This window comes from Meriones unguiculatus, chromosome 19 (genome assembly GCF_030254825.1).
Source record: "Meriones unguiculatus strain TT.TT164.6M chromosome 19, Bangor_MerUng_6.1, whole genome shotgun sequence".
NCBI lineage: Eukaryota > Metazoa > Chordata > Mammalia > Rodentia > Muridae > Meriones > Meriones unguiculatus.
Genome location: NC_083366.1, coordinates 30517273 through 30534526, shown reverse-complemented (window position 1 = coordinate 30534526; position 17254 = coordinate 30517273). Strand labels below are relative to the sequence as shown.

General features: G+C 41.4%; 1 protein-coding gene across 1 annotated transcript in view; it reads left to right on the top strand.

Moving 5' to 3' along the window:
- Ryr2 (ryanodine receptor 2) overlaps positions 1 to 17254 on the top strand; it is a 533102-nt gene that overhangs the window by 384958 nt on the left and 130890 nt on the right. The window contains exons 44-52 of the mRNA XM_060372656.1: positions 1771 to 1906; positions 3137 to 3323; positions 6343 to 6448; positions 8576 to 8696; positions 11498 to 11667; positions 13297 to 13517; positions 13686 to 13776; positions 14745 to 14885; positions 15667 to 15830. Of these exons, the coding sequence (XP_060228639.1) occupies positions 1771 to 1906; positions 3137 to 3323; positions 6343 to 6448; positions 8576 to 8696; positions 11498 to 11667; positions 13297 to 13517; positions 13686 to 13776; positions 14745 to 14885; positions 15667 to 15830 (1337 nt within the window). The remainder of the gene's footprint in view (positions 1 to 1770; positions 1907 to 3136; positions 3324 to 6342; positions 6449 to 8575; positions 8697 to 11497; positions 11668 to 13296; positions 13518 to 13685; positions 13777 to 14744; positions 14886 to 15666; positions 15831 to 17254) is intronic.

The following is a 17254-nucleotide window of genomic DNA, read 5'->3' as shown; positions in this document are numbered from 1 at the left end:
GTTTATCAGTTTAAACATGCACTCTTTACAATGAACTGTACACGTAGCCTTCAGATTCCTAGGGATTTGCTCAGTGGAAAGGAATCCATCATAGTCCACATCTAAAAAACACCCATCGCTGTACAGATTGGTATGTGAAGCTATGGGCTGTCCATTCATATGCAATGGACTGCTATTTAGCAATACAAAACAGTTCAATGTTAACTGATGCTACAATGTGGCTGGTTCTCAAAATTATCACACTGTGTAAGAGAAGTCAGGTACAGGAAGGTACATACCACACAAATACCTGTGAGTAGTATTGAAGATATATTTTAAATTTGTACTGAGAGAAAGCAGTTCATCTGGGGATAGATGAGTATAGAGAGAGGGGCTGCCAAAGGCGCAGTGTACCATGGAAGGAAGATGTAATGTTTTGGAGTTCATTGAAGTACCTTAAGTAACCTTTCTCCTGAACATCACTTGCCTCAATGCTACAGACATAAAAGTTTTAGCTGTAACATTCATTTCTAAGATGGATAGAACTCTGTTAAGTTATTCCCGTAATGCTCTGTCACCATTGCTTATGGCTTTTTTGGGGGGTGGATTTCTTCTTATGTCACAAGAAATGTTGCATACTGTTAGTGTGCCTATGAAATGAAGTATATTAAAAGATAAACCAAGAAGACATTTTTTCATGTGCAATCTCCAGTAGCACTGAAAAGTACTGCTGAAAGGCAGGGTGAGTATCTCTAGTCCAAGATGCTTAGAAGCTATTGCGATTCAGACATTAGCATTTTCTGGATTGTGAAAAGGTACCACACACACACACACACACACACACACACACACACACTAAAATATTTGAGTCAGTGTTTTACTGCCCCTGCCTTTTGAAAGTCACCTGTCATCTGGGCTCAGATGTAGACTTTTCTATTTGTGACACCATGTCAACACTAAAAGTGTTTTAGATTTCACAGCTTTGGGGATTTTAGATTTGGGGAATACTCAGTGTATAGCTCAAGTTTTATGAACACTGACATTGACTAAAGGAGCATGAATAACTTGTTTAAAATGATGTGCCCCGTTAGTGAGACATGTCTGATCAGAGCTGAGGTGATCTGCCTCTAAGTTAAGGTCACTCCACTTAAGCACCTCCTCACACCTGCCTGGCCGTTGAATGGATGAGTCATTTGGAGGCAGTTCTTCACTCTAAGGTGCCTTTGCGTCTCAGGTGGGAGTTCCTGTGTTCAGATGGTTTACAACCCCATCCTGACCAGCTTGAGCTATGGGAGGACCCACTCAGGTGGTTTTGAGTTGGGCCAGAGGTCATTAGACATTCAGAGGTGTGTCAGGGACTATAATTCTTGTATGCAAGGATCTTGAGTTATATGGTATGGAATTCAAGAACATTATTCTCTTATAGAATTCATTCATAATTTTGATGACTACACACTGTTATGTTTTAGTATGTCTTATTATTAAAGCTTTCTGGGAGGAAATTTACATGAGTTATCATGATGTTAAAAATAATTGCAAAAAGAACTCATTTATTAGGGCTGGAGAAATGGTTCAGTAGTTAAGAATGATGGTTGCTCTTCCAGAGAACTCAGTTCCAGGAGATCCAGTGCTGTCTTCTGCCCTCCGTGGGCACCTACAAACATACATACACATAAGTAAATGAAATGCATGTGTTTCAAACCACGCCCGATGATCTTTCGCCAGATTTAGCATAGGCTTATGTTGCTTCTAAGTGAAGGCTAACCTCTCTTGCTCATCATCTGTTTGTAGGTAGTTCGCTACCTGGCTGGCTGTGGTCTGCAGAGCTGTCAAATGCTGGTGTCCAAGGGTTACCCAGACATTGGGTGGAACCCAGTTGAAGGGGAGCGATACCTTGACTTTCTCAGATTTGCTGTCTTCTGTAACGGTAGGGCATGACCACTTGAGGATTTGTAAAACTGAGTGAAAATAAAGAGTTTGGGGGCTGGAGAGATGGCTCAGAGTTAAGATCACTTATCTGCCCTTGTAGAGGACCCAAGTGCAGTGCCCAGTACCTATATGGGACAGCTCATAGCAGCCTATAACTGCAGCTTCAAGAGATATGACACCCTCTTGTGGCCTCTTTGGGTACCTACACTTACGTGCACATACAGATGTGTATATGCATAATTAAAAGTAAAAATTAATACTTCTTTAAAATGAAAAGAAAAGTAATATTCATCACAGCATTTTAATGAAGGAAATGAATAAAAGAGATTATATGTTTTATTTAATAGTTTTCATTCCACAGGGGGAAAAAAAACCCTGATACTACTTTTTTAAAATGTGGATCATACTTCCATTGTTTAACTTGAAATCTGTATGCACTGTCTAGATATTTGCAATTGGGTCTTAAGGGTTAAGATTACAATATCTTCTCCTTTGGCAACTAGTTTTCTGTACTATTTTCCTTCACTTGGAAAATTACCAAAGAAAGCAACTTACATTGCATAATGTGTACATCTGTCACTTTTTCTCTTTGCTACTTGACAGAGGCACCTTGAGAGAGGAAGTTAGTCAGTCCATCACACTGCAAGCAAGGTGGCGGTGGTGGCTTAGTCTGTGGCTGGCAGGAGCCTGCAGTCAGTGCAGCTTCTAGCATGGCACCAACTGGGATGTAAAGAGAGACAGCTAGGATATAGCTGGAGGTAGAACTTCCTTCCAGGCCCTTGCTGACAGGCTGTAATACCCAGCTTGACCCCAGGTCCCAGTCATCCACCACAGATTCCCAAGGCAGCAGTGTTTTCTGGGGACAAGTATCTAGACACACAAGTCTCTGAGGATCGTTTCGCTTACAATCCATAACAATACTCCTACGAAGCTGTGATGTGTGCAAAGCGTTGGGCCATTGAGATGGCTCAGTGGGTAAAGTGCTTGCCACCAAGCCTGACTGCCTGAGTTCTAGTCCTGAAATCTATGTTGTGGAAGGAGAGAAACAACTCCTGTAAGTGGTTCTCTGGCTTTCACGTGGCATGTGAACGGACCGCCCCACTGCTGCCAAAATGTAATCTGGAATTTGAATTTGCTATTATAGTGTATTTCTAAGGCATGCCTGTTTCTTGAAATGAGAAATGCTGAGAAGTTCTCTGTTTTGCATACATTCCTCTTTTGAATGCAGGGGAGAGTGTGGAAGAGAATGCAAATGTTGTGGTGAGGTTGCTCATCCGGAGGCCCGAGTGCTTTGGCCCTGCCTTGAGAGGAGAAGGTGGCAATGGCCTCCTTGCAGCCATGGAAGAAGCCATAAAAATAGCCGAGGATCCTTCTAGAGATGGCCCCTCTCCGACGAGTGGATCCAGCAAAACCCTGTAGGTCTAACTGTGCTCATGCTCAGCAGTTGTTCTCACCCCACTCAGGCTGACAGCATGTAGTTGACGTTCTGTTGGTTGTCATTACACTGTCTGGCACTGAAAGGTTTCTCCCTTGGAAACTGGGTGTCTTAGAAGGGAAGACTGTGGAGCTGGCTGTGGGGATAGACTGGGTGAATCAAGAAATAAGCTGGAGGGATTGTGTGGAATTAGGACACACATCTTGTGGGTATTTTGGGGCGAGCTAGGCAAAGAGCACACACAGGTCAGAAGTTTGTAACCTTGACATCGGGGCATGATGTTGTCATCAACAAAGTGTTTGGCCACTTTTATAGGTATAGGCCATAGGTTGGCCATACCTGTACAGTGTAGATGAAGGGAGGTGAGTTTCTGAAACTGGAATCACTGGTAGTGATGATTATGTAGGTCTACTCTGTCATTTTTCACCTCATTCTCTGAGACAGAATCACTCACTGAGTTAGGAACTAGGCTAGCGGCAACCAAGCCCTAGCAACCTTGCTGAGTCTGCTCCTCCCCAAGAACTGGGGTTACGGAAATGCGTGACCTTGCCTGGCCTCTTCTGTGGGTTCTGTTGATTTGAACTGAGGTCCTTATGCTTGTGATGCGCTCTCTCTTTTCTGCTGAGCCATCTATCTAGCCTTCCAAGTTGAGTTCTTATAGTGCCTACAGTGTTATTAGCTAGAGAAAGACCTTTAGACCTTGGGTAATGGGGGTGGGGTCTCATTCAGGTGAGTATGATGGTGGCATCCAGGACAACAGTCACAATTCTGAGGAGCAGAATGCTTGGTTAATGTGCTGGAGACAGATGTGTGGCAGAAGACACTGATACTGGTTTCTAATTGGGCCGTGAGGCAATGCAGATGGGCCTGATTTTAGTCTGTGGAGGTAACTGTTCTCTGAAGGGGTCAGGCACCTATACTGCTAGTGCAAATGTAAAGATAAAACATAGGGCTCAGAGGAGAAAGAGTTGCAAGTAAGGAAGCCTTATTCTTGCCACAGTCAGAAGAGGCACAGACCTTGCATGTTTATTAGTTAGCCATACATGGTTAAGACAGTTCTTAGCTGCTCTCATAGACAGAAATGCTACCAGAGAGCTCAGACCAGGATGATGCTAGCCTGTGTGCATGCAAAGGCTTGAAACCTCCCTGGTAGACCTAGAAGGCAACTCACTCTTACTCTGCAGACTCTTAAATCCAATGGAGGATCCCTCCTTCAAGCCACCAAGAAGGAAAGACATGAGCCCCAAAGGCTAGCCATATTTGCATTTTCTCAGCAAGATAATGGAATGTTTTCAGAAAGAAAATCTGAGGAGGGAGAGAAAGAAACAGACTAGATTGTCTGTGGGTGATGGAGTGAGGGTAGGGTAATTGGTATCAGGATAAATGAATACATGAAGTAACATTTCTAAATATGTGGGGTCTGACATATGTTATACATGATGTCTTTGGTTACCCTTTCTCTATTTGAGTGCTACTTAGAAAAGCACCCTTAAACTTACTTCACAATAATCTTCCCACCACTTTTTGTTAATATGCTGTCTGTTACTAGCAATGAAAAAAAATTCACATATATGTATGTTGCATCTATCTATCTATCTATCTATCTATCTATCTATCTATCTATCTATACAGATGCACACACACACACACACATATATATATGTTGTATATGTGTGTGCATTTTTTATGTATGGCATAAAGCAAAAAGGAACTATTTGGAAAAAGGCAGGGTGCTGGCAGAATGAATATGAGAAAAATATAATGTAAACATGTGAAAAATACCACAATGAAAGCCATTTGTTGTACACTAGCTCAAAAGATATAAGATAAACCTACTAAAATCTGTACACCTAAAAAAAACTGTTCAAGAAGGAGGACTTTGGCTAAAATGCTTAATCCCCATTCAGAAAGGCAAAGAGCATGGACATCAGAAGAAGGAGAAAACAAGGAACAGGACAAGGGGCCTACCACAGAGGGCCTCTGAAAGGTTCTACCCTGCAGGGCATCCAAGCAGATGCTGAGACTTATGGCCAACCTTTGAGTAGAGTGCAGGGAATCTTATGAAAGAAGTGGGTGATAGTAAGACTTGGAGAGGACAGGAACTCCAAAAAGAGAAGCAACAGAACCAAAAATTTTTGGCACAAGGGTCTTTTCTGAGAATGATTCTCAAACCAAGGACCATTGATGGAGATAACCTAGAACCCCTGCACAGATGTAGCCCATGGCAGTTCAGTGTCCAAGTGGGTTCCATAGTAATGGGAACAGGGACTGTCACTGATGTGAACTGATTGGCCTGCTCTTTGATCACCTCCCCTTGAAGGGGGAGCAGCATCACCAGGACAGAGAGGAAGACAATGCAGCCAATACTGATGAGACCTGATTGACTAGGATCAGAAGGAAGGAGAGGAAGAACTCCCTCCTCTCAGTGGACTGGGGGAGGGACATGGGTGAAGAAGGGGGAGGGAATGGGGGAGTGGGACAGGAGGAGGGAGGGAGCTACAGAATGGATACAAAATGAATAAATTATAATTAATAAAAATTAAAATTAAAAAAAGATTAATGGGGAAGAAGCAAGGGGCTGGAGAGAGAGATCAATGGTTAATAGCGCTTGCTGTTCTTCCAGCAACCTCCTGTTTGGTTCATAGTACCAAATCAAGCAGCTCACTGCTGTATGCAATTCAAGTTTCAGAGGTCTGACACCTTCTTCTGTGTGCACATACACAAACACGCACTCTCATAAATAAAAAGTAAATAAAATATTTAAGACTGAATAAAGGAAAATGATCAGTATCTACCAAATGAGCAAACTTCGCTCCTTGGCAGGAATTGTCATATGCTCTTACAGTGTGTTCTTAGTGAGAGATCCCCAATTCTGATCCTTAACTCCTTATTAATGTGAGAAGCACAAACGTATCGATAGGGAAAGGCTACCTTCTTTCCTCCAAGCACTGCAACTTCATTTACTTTCTGCTTCTTTTGGAAAAAAAAATCCCTGAAAGTGATACAGAAGAGGAGGAAGATGATACCATCCACATGGGGAATGCAATCATGACCTTCTATGCAGCTTTGATTGACCTGCTTGGTCGCTGTGCTCCTGAAATGCACGTGAGTGTTTTTGGGGGGCTGGAGGACAGCAAACTTGATACAGTCATTAGCGCTAAAACAGTATGCTGGCAGGGCTCACAGCAGCACCCCAAACTGGTAATATCCACACTCCATTAAAAATAACAGCTCTAGCCTAATTGCTGAAGGAATGTTTGTTTAGTTGGAAATGTCTCATTGGCTATAAAAATTGGTAATAAGACTTTTCAGTACAAGACATTAATGGGATATGTAGTCATCCATATGTCTTTAAAACTCACGTGATCCCCTTGCATGTTAAGAAGAGAATGTATTTTCCCTGCAGTTTCTTCTTTTTCTGATGGAAAACCACTACTTCCACCAACAATTGATTTCTTTTATATAATGCTTATCTTGACTTGAGTAGAGCTGTGCAATAGCTGAAAAGCAGATATAGTTGTTGAAAGATCAATTATGTGGCACTCCTGCCATGTCCAGAAAAACCTATTTCACAGCAGCTTCTTGGTCTTCGGGTTCCTAGAAGCTTTCTACCCCTTCTACAATGTTCCTTGAGTCTTGAGTATAAGGCTTGTATTATAATGTCCATTTTGGGGATAGGTACTCCATAGTCACTTATTCTCTGCACTTTGACCAGTTGTAATCCCCTATAATGGCTTCCAGGCTCCTCATGCCCCACCCCCTAGTTGAGGAGCTCTTGGCAATTAATGGCTAGTAGGGGAAGGAGAATCACTTTTCTTTGGGAGCTGGCAAGGAGGTTTGCCATATCTTTGTGGATGGCCCTACAACCATACATATAAGGACAGGTGGGTTACTAATTCTTTAAGGAAACGTATTTCTGAGTGAGATTGTTGGAGGGAGCAGAGGAAGTTTGCAGAATGAAGTTGGTAGTGAATATGATTGACATATACATGTATGAAGTGTTAAAAGAATAAACAAACCTGCAAATCTACTTTTGTGTTGGGATAAACATGAAGCTAGAGCACATGGCTTGCAGCACATTTCATTTCCTACCCTTGATACCCGTGTTTGTTTTTTGTGGTCTTTCCTTTAAACTTATGTGATAAAACCTACTTGATGTTCTCTTCTGTTGAAAACAGAAAAGGACTACAAGGTAGAGAACCATTAGAATATTAGAAAATTTAGAATCTTTTTTTTTTTTTTTCCTTTAACTCAGCTTCTGCTGCTCATGTGAATTTTCACCTTGGTAACTGAGAAGGGATATTGGAAGATCTGAGTGCCGGAAGTGGCTGCAGACAAAAACAGACAAATGGACAGTTTGTACCATTGCCTGTCTCAGGAAAAAGATCAGATGAGCTAAGAAAGAAATGTTAAGATATAGAAGCTTTTAGTGTTACTGTCATGCCCATCTTAAGGGTCTGGAAACACTTGGGCAGATTAATGATGACCCACTTTGTTCGCCTTGCCTTTTCTGAAGTTCGGCCATCTTTACAGTTGTTAGTTGAGCCCTCCACTAGGCCATGAATAATACTTGCTTCTTGTGCCTTGTGGTGAATGGAACAGATGCTGATTCTGGCCCTGGAGGTCTGTGGCTTATTCCAGAACCCCACTGAGATTCTTGACTATCCTGATCCACTGGCATCATGGAAACTTCCTCAGCCAGAAGTCTTAAATGAAATGTCAGGATTCATGTAAACTGAGCCCTCCTCCACAAATCAGGGTGGAATATGAGTGGATATAAAATTAATTCCCAAGACAAGAAAGAGGCTAAAAAAATAACAAATATTAGCATATTTTTAGTGGCTCAAAATAGTGTCTGTTTCATTGTGTTATTTCTCTGGTGATAGGTAGGTGTATGTAATTTTAGGGGTACTTATTTATAGGTATCTCTGATTTTCAGTTTGTTTTGGTACCCAAAAAATTATTTAAAGAAATACAGCCTTTGTTAGAAAGCAGGTGGTCTAGACTATACTGTCTGTAAGGCAGTGTTTTCTCATGTTTACGGGAACTGTAAGATGTGATTGCCTCCCTGTATGTCCACGATAGCAGTTTCTGAGAGATAGCTAGCTTTATGCATCTGCAGGACAGACAATTGCTTGAAACATGGATTCTCACATGTTAAAATTTCCTAACAGAACTATAGACAAGAGCCCACAGCTGGTTCTAAGCTTTCTTTATCTTCTTCCTGTTTAGTTGATTCATGCTGGAAAGGGAGAAGCCATCCGAATCAGGTCTATTTTGCGATCCCTGATTCCACTGGGAGACTTGGTGGGCGTAATCAGCATTGCATTTCAAATGCCAACAATAGCCAAAGGTAAGACCAAGGTCTACCCTGTGTGACTCAGCAGGACTGGGAGGACAGTACTTTGTGAAAATTCCATCCATGCTCATATCCCTTCTCCCACCTCCATCCAGTCAGAAGCTTGCTCAAGTGCAGAAGTGGGTAGGCCCTTAACTGCACCATGTCCTGTGTGTTTGAGGAGGTGGAGACGGTAGAAGCGGTTGCACATCTGTGGGTTTTGTGTCCCAGGCAGTTGTGATTATATCAGAGTCAATGCCAAAGAGCACCTGAGTTCAATCCTTGGGGCCCGCATGGTAGAAGGAGAGAAGTGGCTCCTGCAAGCTATCCTCTGACCTCCGCTTGAGGTCATGGCTCACAGGCCATGCATAAATAAAAAAAAAATGTAACACCCATTTTTAAAGTAAAATAAAATCAGTCCCAACTTGGATAAGTGTATGAAAAGCAAAATTTCATTTGGTCCTCTGAGTGGCTCCCTTTTTATTTAAGTACAGTTAGATAGTAAAATTGTAGAACCCTGAGACCTTAAATCCCAGTAATATGTGTGTGTATTTTTTTTAAACAATGAGATGGGAACTTTACATCATTATTTATTTGAAAAACTATGCCATACAGATGTAAATAAACTGAAAGTTAGGTCGGCCTGGGTTGAATGTTAAACCCATTTTAGCGATTTCTGATTTGGCTCTTCCAGCCACTGGGTTGTGACCTTGAACAAGTTTGTTGACCTTCAGAAACTTCCCAGAAGTCAGTGCACAGCACCTGTTGACTAAGCGTCACGGTGTTCACTTCACATGCAGACCACAGAACTTGTCTGTGATCCTATTATGGAGAGACCTCTCAGTTCTAGACTATTTGAAGGAAATAAATATAAATAAATGTCAAGAGGTGCAGACATTTTCAGAAGTTTATCCGGCAGAGCAAAGCAAACGCTCACTGGAAAGAGTCTGGAGTGCACTGTCCCTAAAAAGGACAATGTGGTGGGTTCAGCACTGTGAATGCTAAAGACCCCTTTACAAATATTTATGAGGCAGGTTGTATATTTGTGATATAAGGTAACTACCCTTCTCCTCCTGATCATGATAGACTGATCTCCCTTTAAGAGTGTTTCATCTTATGGTCATCCAGCATATTTCCCAGAGGGAGTAGAAACCACAATGCAAATGTTACTGTAATGAAGCCCTTTGGTGAATGAGGACTCCTCATCATTGCCCATGTGTAGGGAGATAGCCTGGCACATTAGTTTTTGATACAGTGAGAACAACCCATCTTTAGTCTACAGAAGGAGAAGAAGGCAGCCAACCCCCAGGAGTTACAACTACCAGGTCCTTGCTGCCATTTTATAGACTGCCTTCATCATGTCTCCCTTTGGAACTAGTCAAGATACCATGGTTGGTTTCATGCCAGGGATAAGAGAGCTTTCTGTTTACAAACTGATGCTTCATCATGGAGACAGGGAACAAAGTCTTAAAATAGCCTGACTGTCTGTACAGATAGATGTAGGGTTTCGGTTGTCTTCCAGAACCTTCTTCCTTCTCCCAGATTCAGGTCTCCCACCTAAAAATCATATCTATCATATTCCCAGCAGAGTACCTGTTAGCAGTTAAAGCTCTAAGAACTACTTTTCTTATAATGTAAAGCAATGAAAATATTAGTCATATTAAGGATTTCTATAGTAATAAACAGGAACTGATGAATATCACCCCTTAATTTTATCTAAAATACTATTTGTTCGTTTTCATGGTAGAAATATGAAATTCATTTATTGGCTCCAAATGCAAATCTATTTCAGGGTGGTCATAGTCACATGTCTTCTTTCCCTGGTTCTGCTTCCTTCAACATTACATTCATCCATGTGAAAAAAAAATTCTTTGATGCCTTTCATAGAATCTTACTGTGTGCTACCAGGACCAGTTTGGCATAATTATCATGTGATCCACTAGGGAGCAAATAGGCTCCTAGTATTTTAAGTTGGCACTAGTCTCATAATTCTTCGTATTAATGGTATCCAATCCCTGAACTTAAGGAATTATTACATTTTTGCACCAGTCTACATAGGCTTCAAGCATTAGGCATTGAGAGAGAAAATGACATGACTCTCAAATATGTTATAATTAATGAAGTCTATGTCATATAAAATCTATGCTGGTGTCATTATGTTGCTTTGTCACTTTATGATTATTGTGTAATCATATTCTCTATTATGGTATTTCATCCATAATTATAATTATCCTAAGCCATAGCAGTGGAAAGGTACCCTGACTATCACACGGTAGTACACAAGTTTAAAGAGATGGTCCTTGAAAGAGTAGAAGTATGTGCTTCCTATTTAGGTTTTTTGAGACAAGGTTTCTTTCTCTGTATAACAGCCCTGGCTGTCCTGGAACTTGCTTTGTAGACCAGGCTGGCCTCAGACGCACAGAGATCCTCCTGGCTCTACCTCCTGAATGCTGGGATTAAAGGCGTGTGCCACCAGGACCAGCCTGTGCTTCTTATTTTTAACATTTCATGGTATCCACTCCACATTTTACCAGGACTATCTGATGCCTTTGGTTTCCTTCTTGGCATCTGTCAGATACTATGCCTTTACAAATATGAAGTGAACAAACAGATGCCCAAATAACATCTAAATGACCTTGGATTCAAACTGCCCCCATTCACTGGCCATGCACACATTTGTGCGAGGGGGGTAAAACAGGAAAACATTTTATTAATATACTTGACTTAAAACATGGCATGGTTGGCAAAAAGCCAAATATTATCAACCCACATATGGCCAGGCCATTGACACCAACATGTCACCTTCTCTCTTGTAGATGGGAAGGTGGTGGAGCCTGACATGTCCGCGGGGTTTTGCCCAGATCACAAGGCAGCCATGGTTTTGTTCCTTGACAGGGTCTATGGAATTGAGGTGCAAGATTTCCTCCTCCATCTCCTTGAGGTTGGCTTTCTGCCAGATCTCCGAGCTGCTGCCTCTCTAGACACGGTATGTTATGGGAAGTGAACTTGCACCCTTGATTCTGAAGTCTATGTCTCCTAGGGCTCACTCCTTTGCTCATTATCATCTAACATTTACTGTATATCTATGTTGTAGTGAGTATATCTATGAAGTAGTGAGTAAATAAAAAATCAAACAGACAGTGCCCAAAGGAAACTCATTGACTAGTGAAACTTTCTGCCTCAAAAGACTGGAAAGAAATCTGATAAGTGGGAGCCAAGAGGTTCTCCTGAACTTAATTTGTGAGGTCATGGGGATGTCTACTAAAGCTTGTTCATATGAGTCTCTGAATTGTCCTAGAGATTGATGGCTCATTTGATAAATGCTTGCCACATAAGCAAAAACACCTTAGTTTGTTCTTCCACCCAAAGAAAAAACCCAGGAGTGTGTGTGTGTGTGTGTGTGTGTGTGTGTGTGTGTGTGTGTAAAACCTAAGCACTGGGTAGTAGAGACAGTACGGTTCCCGGCGATCACTCACTAGCTAGTCTAGCTGAACCAGTAAGCTTTAGATTCAGTGAGAGACCCTATCTCAAAAAATAAGGTAAAGAGAGATAGGAAGACATCTGACAATGACCTCTCACTTCATTACATATGTATACACACATGCTCACAGACATACACACATAAATACATACATACTAAAAACAAAATAATACCTAAAAATTCAATTCGCCTACACACTTTTGCTGCTTGGTGAAACCAGTGAGTATTAAAAGGTCTATCATTGTAGACCTCTCAACATGACTACAATGTTCTGTCAGTTACTATGGCACCCTGAAGTTATCATTCTCTTAAATACTCATTGGGTAGTATCTGCCTGGTATATTAGGTGGCCCCAGGGAGGATCTGCCATTACTGTTGTCAGGCTAGTGTCTGAAACATGGTGGAATAAAGTGGGGCACCAAATTCCATCAAGATTATCCTGACTTATTTACTACTTATCAATTAAATGAACTACTTTAGATCTTGAGTTAAGAAATCCATAGCTATAAAAATCATGAAAACAATGTGGAAATTTTATCTTCTTTGACATTCTGAATCTGAAGAGTAGAAATGTCAACATAGTGATACTTATAGTGATACTTGGAGATATGAGTAGAAGTATGAATGACATTAATCAGTTGAATTCAAAATGCATGTACAAATCTGAGATGAGGTATGTGAATATGTTCATTTCCATCTCTTCTGCCCACATTGAAGTTCTTGTAGGCATTTTCTACTATGACTTATCCTACTGAGGTCTAAGTCTTCTCAGAACTAGCTTTGCTACAGATCAAGTTCACAGTATTCCTCCAGGCCTTCTCTAGGTGTCTTGAGGTTGGATAGGGCTGTTTATTAACTTCAGAGTACCATCATAGGTGTTAGGGGAGATGACCTTATCATAACCGATCCTTGAGCTTGGACTTCCTGAGCCCTTTAAGAAGATAGATGCTATTAGATTCCCTTCAGCCAACTATTGATGGTCTTGAGTGGTCAGTATCACATGACCTGTGGGTAAACTGAGCTAAGAACTGTATTCCCAGATGTCCTGCTGCTGTTTCCAGACGGGGAGATTGTGTGGTGATGCATTGAGTTCTCTGCTGGTCCCATAAGGCTGTGTCCTCTTGTTCCCTCTAGGCTGCACTAAGTGCTACAGACATGGCCTTGGCCCTCAATCGGTACCTTTGCACAGCTGTCCTGCCTTTGTTAACGAGATGTGCTCCCCTGTTTGCTGGAACAGAGCACCATGCTTCCCTCATTGACTCTCTGCTGCACACTGTATATAGACTGTCTAAGGGATGCTCCCTCACCAAAGCTCAGCGGGACTCCATAGAAGTGTGTCTGCTGTCTATATGTGGGTAAGTGGGCAGCTCTCTGAGCCAATTTTTCTTTATCACGTGGTCCTTTTTAATTATCATGAAATTCACGAACAGTTTAGAGATCAAAAATTAATTTTTATAGTCTGATATAAGGATGTCTGAATCTTGAGGTTGTTTCTGTTGTTATGACTGGTCTTGTTCCAACAGCCAACTACGACCTTCTATGATGCAACACCTACTCAGAAGGCTGGTATTCGATGTTCCACTGCTGAATGAGCATGCGAAGATGCCTCTTAAGGTAAGGATGAGGGATTCATTGTGTGGTCTCTGTTTCCCTGCACTCACTTCTGTGTGTGTGTGTGTGTGTGTGTGTGTGTGAGAGAGAGAGAGAGAGAGAGAGAGAGAGAGAGAGAGACCCTTAAATAAGCAATACAGGATCATAGACTGCTGAACACTGATTCTATAAATTTGGCAGATATAGATCACAAGCAGATTTTCCACAAAGCTGCTAAATAACTGATAGATCTTTTCATATCAGTAGAAATCAAAATGGTCATAGACGGCATCTGCAGGTAGCAAACAAATATAGAATCATTTTCAGAGTTCACTCACAGAATTAAGGTCTGAGGCCATCATAAATGTTATGTAAGTCAGAGGAAACCAAAATACACACAAAAGTAAGGTTTCCACTTAATATCTCTGGATTCTAGGAAATAATTGTGCATGGAGACCAGTAGATAACAGTTCACATAGTTGTGAATAAATGAAATTAAAGGAAGTAGAACAGTTGGGTGTATGACTATCTAAATAACTTCAGAACGAATGCTATTCAAGATACATTAATTATTTGTATGTGTTTGGTTATGTGTATGTAAGTGCAGTAACACTTGAAGCAAGAAGATGGCAATAGATCACCTGGAACTAGAATTATATGCGGTTGTGGGCTGCCTGATGTAGGTGCTGGGAACCAAATGTGGGCTTCCTGCAAGAGCAGCAAATGCGCTAGACCACTGAGCCATTTCTCTAGCCTGCCTCAAGATACGTTTTCAAAGTTGAAGCTTTGGTCCACACATTGTATTGTGATCAGTGTCCAAGTTGAAAGACACATAGTATTTAACTAATTCTGTTCCCCTCAAAACTAACACGTGTTTGAGAGTTTTCCTTTCAGGGACCTGATGCTATAGAATTCAGAATGCCGTGGAAGAGGAATAGAAACATTGAAAAGACATTTTAGCTTGTTAATATTATGACCGTTTCCCCGTACAGCTGCTGACAAATCATTATGAAAGATGTTGGAAGTACTACTGCCTGCCCAGTGGGTGGGGAAACTTTGGTGCTGCCTCAGAAGAAGAACTTCATTTATCAAGAAAATTATTTTGGGGCATTTTTGATGCTTTGTCTCAAAAGGTAATTGAAGACTGGGGTTGGAGGAGGGCGGGCATTGTTTTTATTGAAGCAACAAAAAGCTTCGGGTTCTCTGTGAGATGCTATATAGTGGAGGGATGTGCTTACTAATCAAGACTTGAACAGTGTCAGGTGTGACGGTGAATGTCTATATTCCAGGCAAAGAGGAGGCTGAAGCAGGTGGACCTCAAGTCCAACGACAGCTTGGGCTGCATAGATGGAGTTTCCAGCTGGGTCACAGTTGTAGGTTGTGATCCTGTTTCAAAAAAAGCAAGACAATGGGAAGTTACCTAGTTTTGTTTTCCCCCTTTCTTAATAATGCACATTGAGGATATTTTATACTTTGGTTTTCAGTAATCAACATTGTCACATACTCTTTGTGATCATACCACTGTTTCTGAAATTAAAATAGTGGAGGAATGTAGGAAACCAGGCACGTGGTTTGTTGGTATTAGTGATGCCATACCTTGACACAAAACAACTTATAGAGAAAGTGACTTATAAAATCCATCATGCCAGGGAAAGCATAACAGCTGGAGCACGGTCTACAGGGCGGTCAAGATGCTTGGGAAGGGGGAGAAAGAGAAGGAAGGGGAGCGAGGGCACTATAGACAGTGAGTTTCTTCCACCAGAGCACCACCTTGCAGAGGTTCCATGACTTTCCAGAGCAGCGCCGCCAATTAGGAATCAAGTTTCAAACCCATGAGCCTATGGGGGATATTTGTTGGCAAGCCACAACAATAGTCACATAGATGATAGTTTCCCATTGTTGTTCTCTTCCCAGAAATATGAACAAGAGCTTTTCAAACTGGCCCTGCCTTGCCTGAGTGCAGTTGCGGGAGCTTTACCTCCAGACTACATGGAGTCAAACTATGTCAGTATGATGGAAAAACAGTCATCCATGGATTCTGAAGGGAACTTTAACCCACAACCTGTTGATACCTCAAAGTATGGACTCTTTCTATTGCAGCAGATTTTTATTGTAAATGATGTGTGAAGTCTGAAATTGAAGAAGGTACTGAAGTGAACTTTCTCTGGTACATGCCCCCTTTGAATAGGAGTTCCTTTGAATTTGTCAGATGGCAGTAAAAATAACGGTGACTATACCAATATCAGAAATAGATGTGTGCCCTCCAGGGTACTCTTTGCTGAAGGAGGAGTCTCAGTGGATAGCCACATTGCAATATCTGGAAGAAGGAGACTCAAACAAAGTACATGAGCCTTATTCAGTTGAAAATTTAACTGAAATGTGTGTCGGTAACTACAATCAACCGCTATGTCTAGCCAAGGATAGTTCCAAAATGTTACTGTAATGCTGTTTTCTGTGAGTGGCAGGATCATTTCACCCGTCGCAGCACCTTGGCTGGGGTCAGGCTTCGTTGATGTATTCCATATCACCAAGAGGTGAACAAAATATCAAGTGAAAATTGGCACAAAGAAATAAGCATATAAGCCAGAATGTGGTCAGAGCTGATAGCTTTAGGTAAAGATCAAGTGTAGGATCTCGATAAACCTTCATAAATGCACTTAGTTCTCCACAAATGGGATACATGGGTGCTTCATGTATGTGTCTGAAGTTCAAGTAGGGCTACAGCTTCAAAAGCTGCCTCTTCACTTAGTTTACTGATTCGTGGTAACTTGGCAAGACTAGTTAGCAAGACAGTCAAGTCACGTGCTTATTATTAACTACCAGTTCTGAATCAGTCTGAGATTGAACTTTGAGGCTTCAGAGCAGCTCCCAGCTGGTTCAGCTCCCTACACCAATCAGAAAATCAACCCAAGGGATGTGCCATTAATCTAAGGATGTCTTTAAAGTACATGCTTGATACTACTTTATAGTCCTGTGAGGAAAGAGTCCACCCCTAAGTGTTTGGATTATGTAATTGGTGCTTTATATCTCTTTCAAAGTAAGTCACCAAAACATCCCAGGGTCACATGACTCCATAGGTAAGTGTCTGGTCACACACAGAATGACCTAGCGTTTTCAGAAGAGCCACATTGTGGTCTGGGTGTCGATCAATGAAGTCAAATGAACTAGCAAGTGTTAGCATGCATGCTAATTTACACTGGCATGCTCCCTAGGGAGAGTCTTCAATATAGGGTTAGATGCTGGTTTGAGTAATTTCTACTTGGGTATGATTTTTTTTCTTTAAAGTGTTGCTTCTTGGGTATGTGTTTGTCAGTTACTAACTGATAACTTTGTCGTTAAAGATCAGAAAAGTATCTCATTTTTCTAGGTTGTACCTAGAACTCAATTCTCAAAGTTAACTGCTCTAGTAAGTTGTATTTATTAAGGAATGGCACATGTATTCAGTTCTTCATTCCTGGACACATTTGATGCTCACAAGTCTTAACATTTATTAGTAGACCCA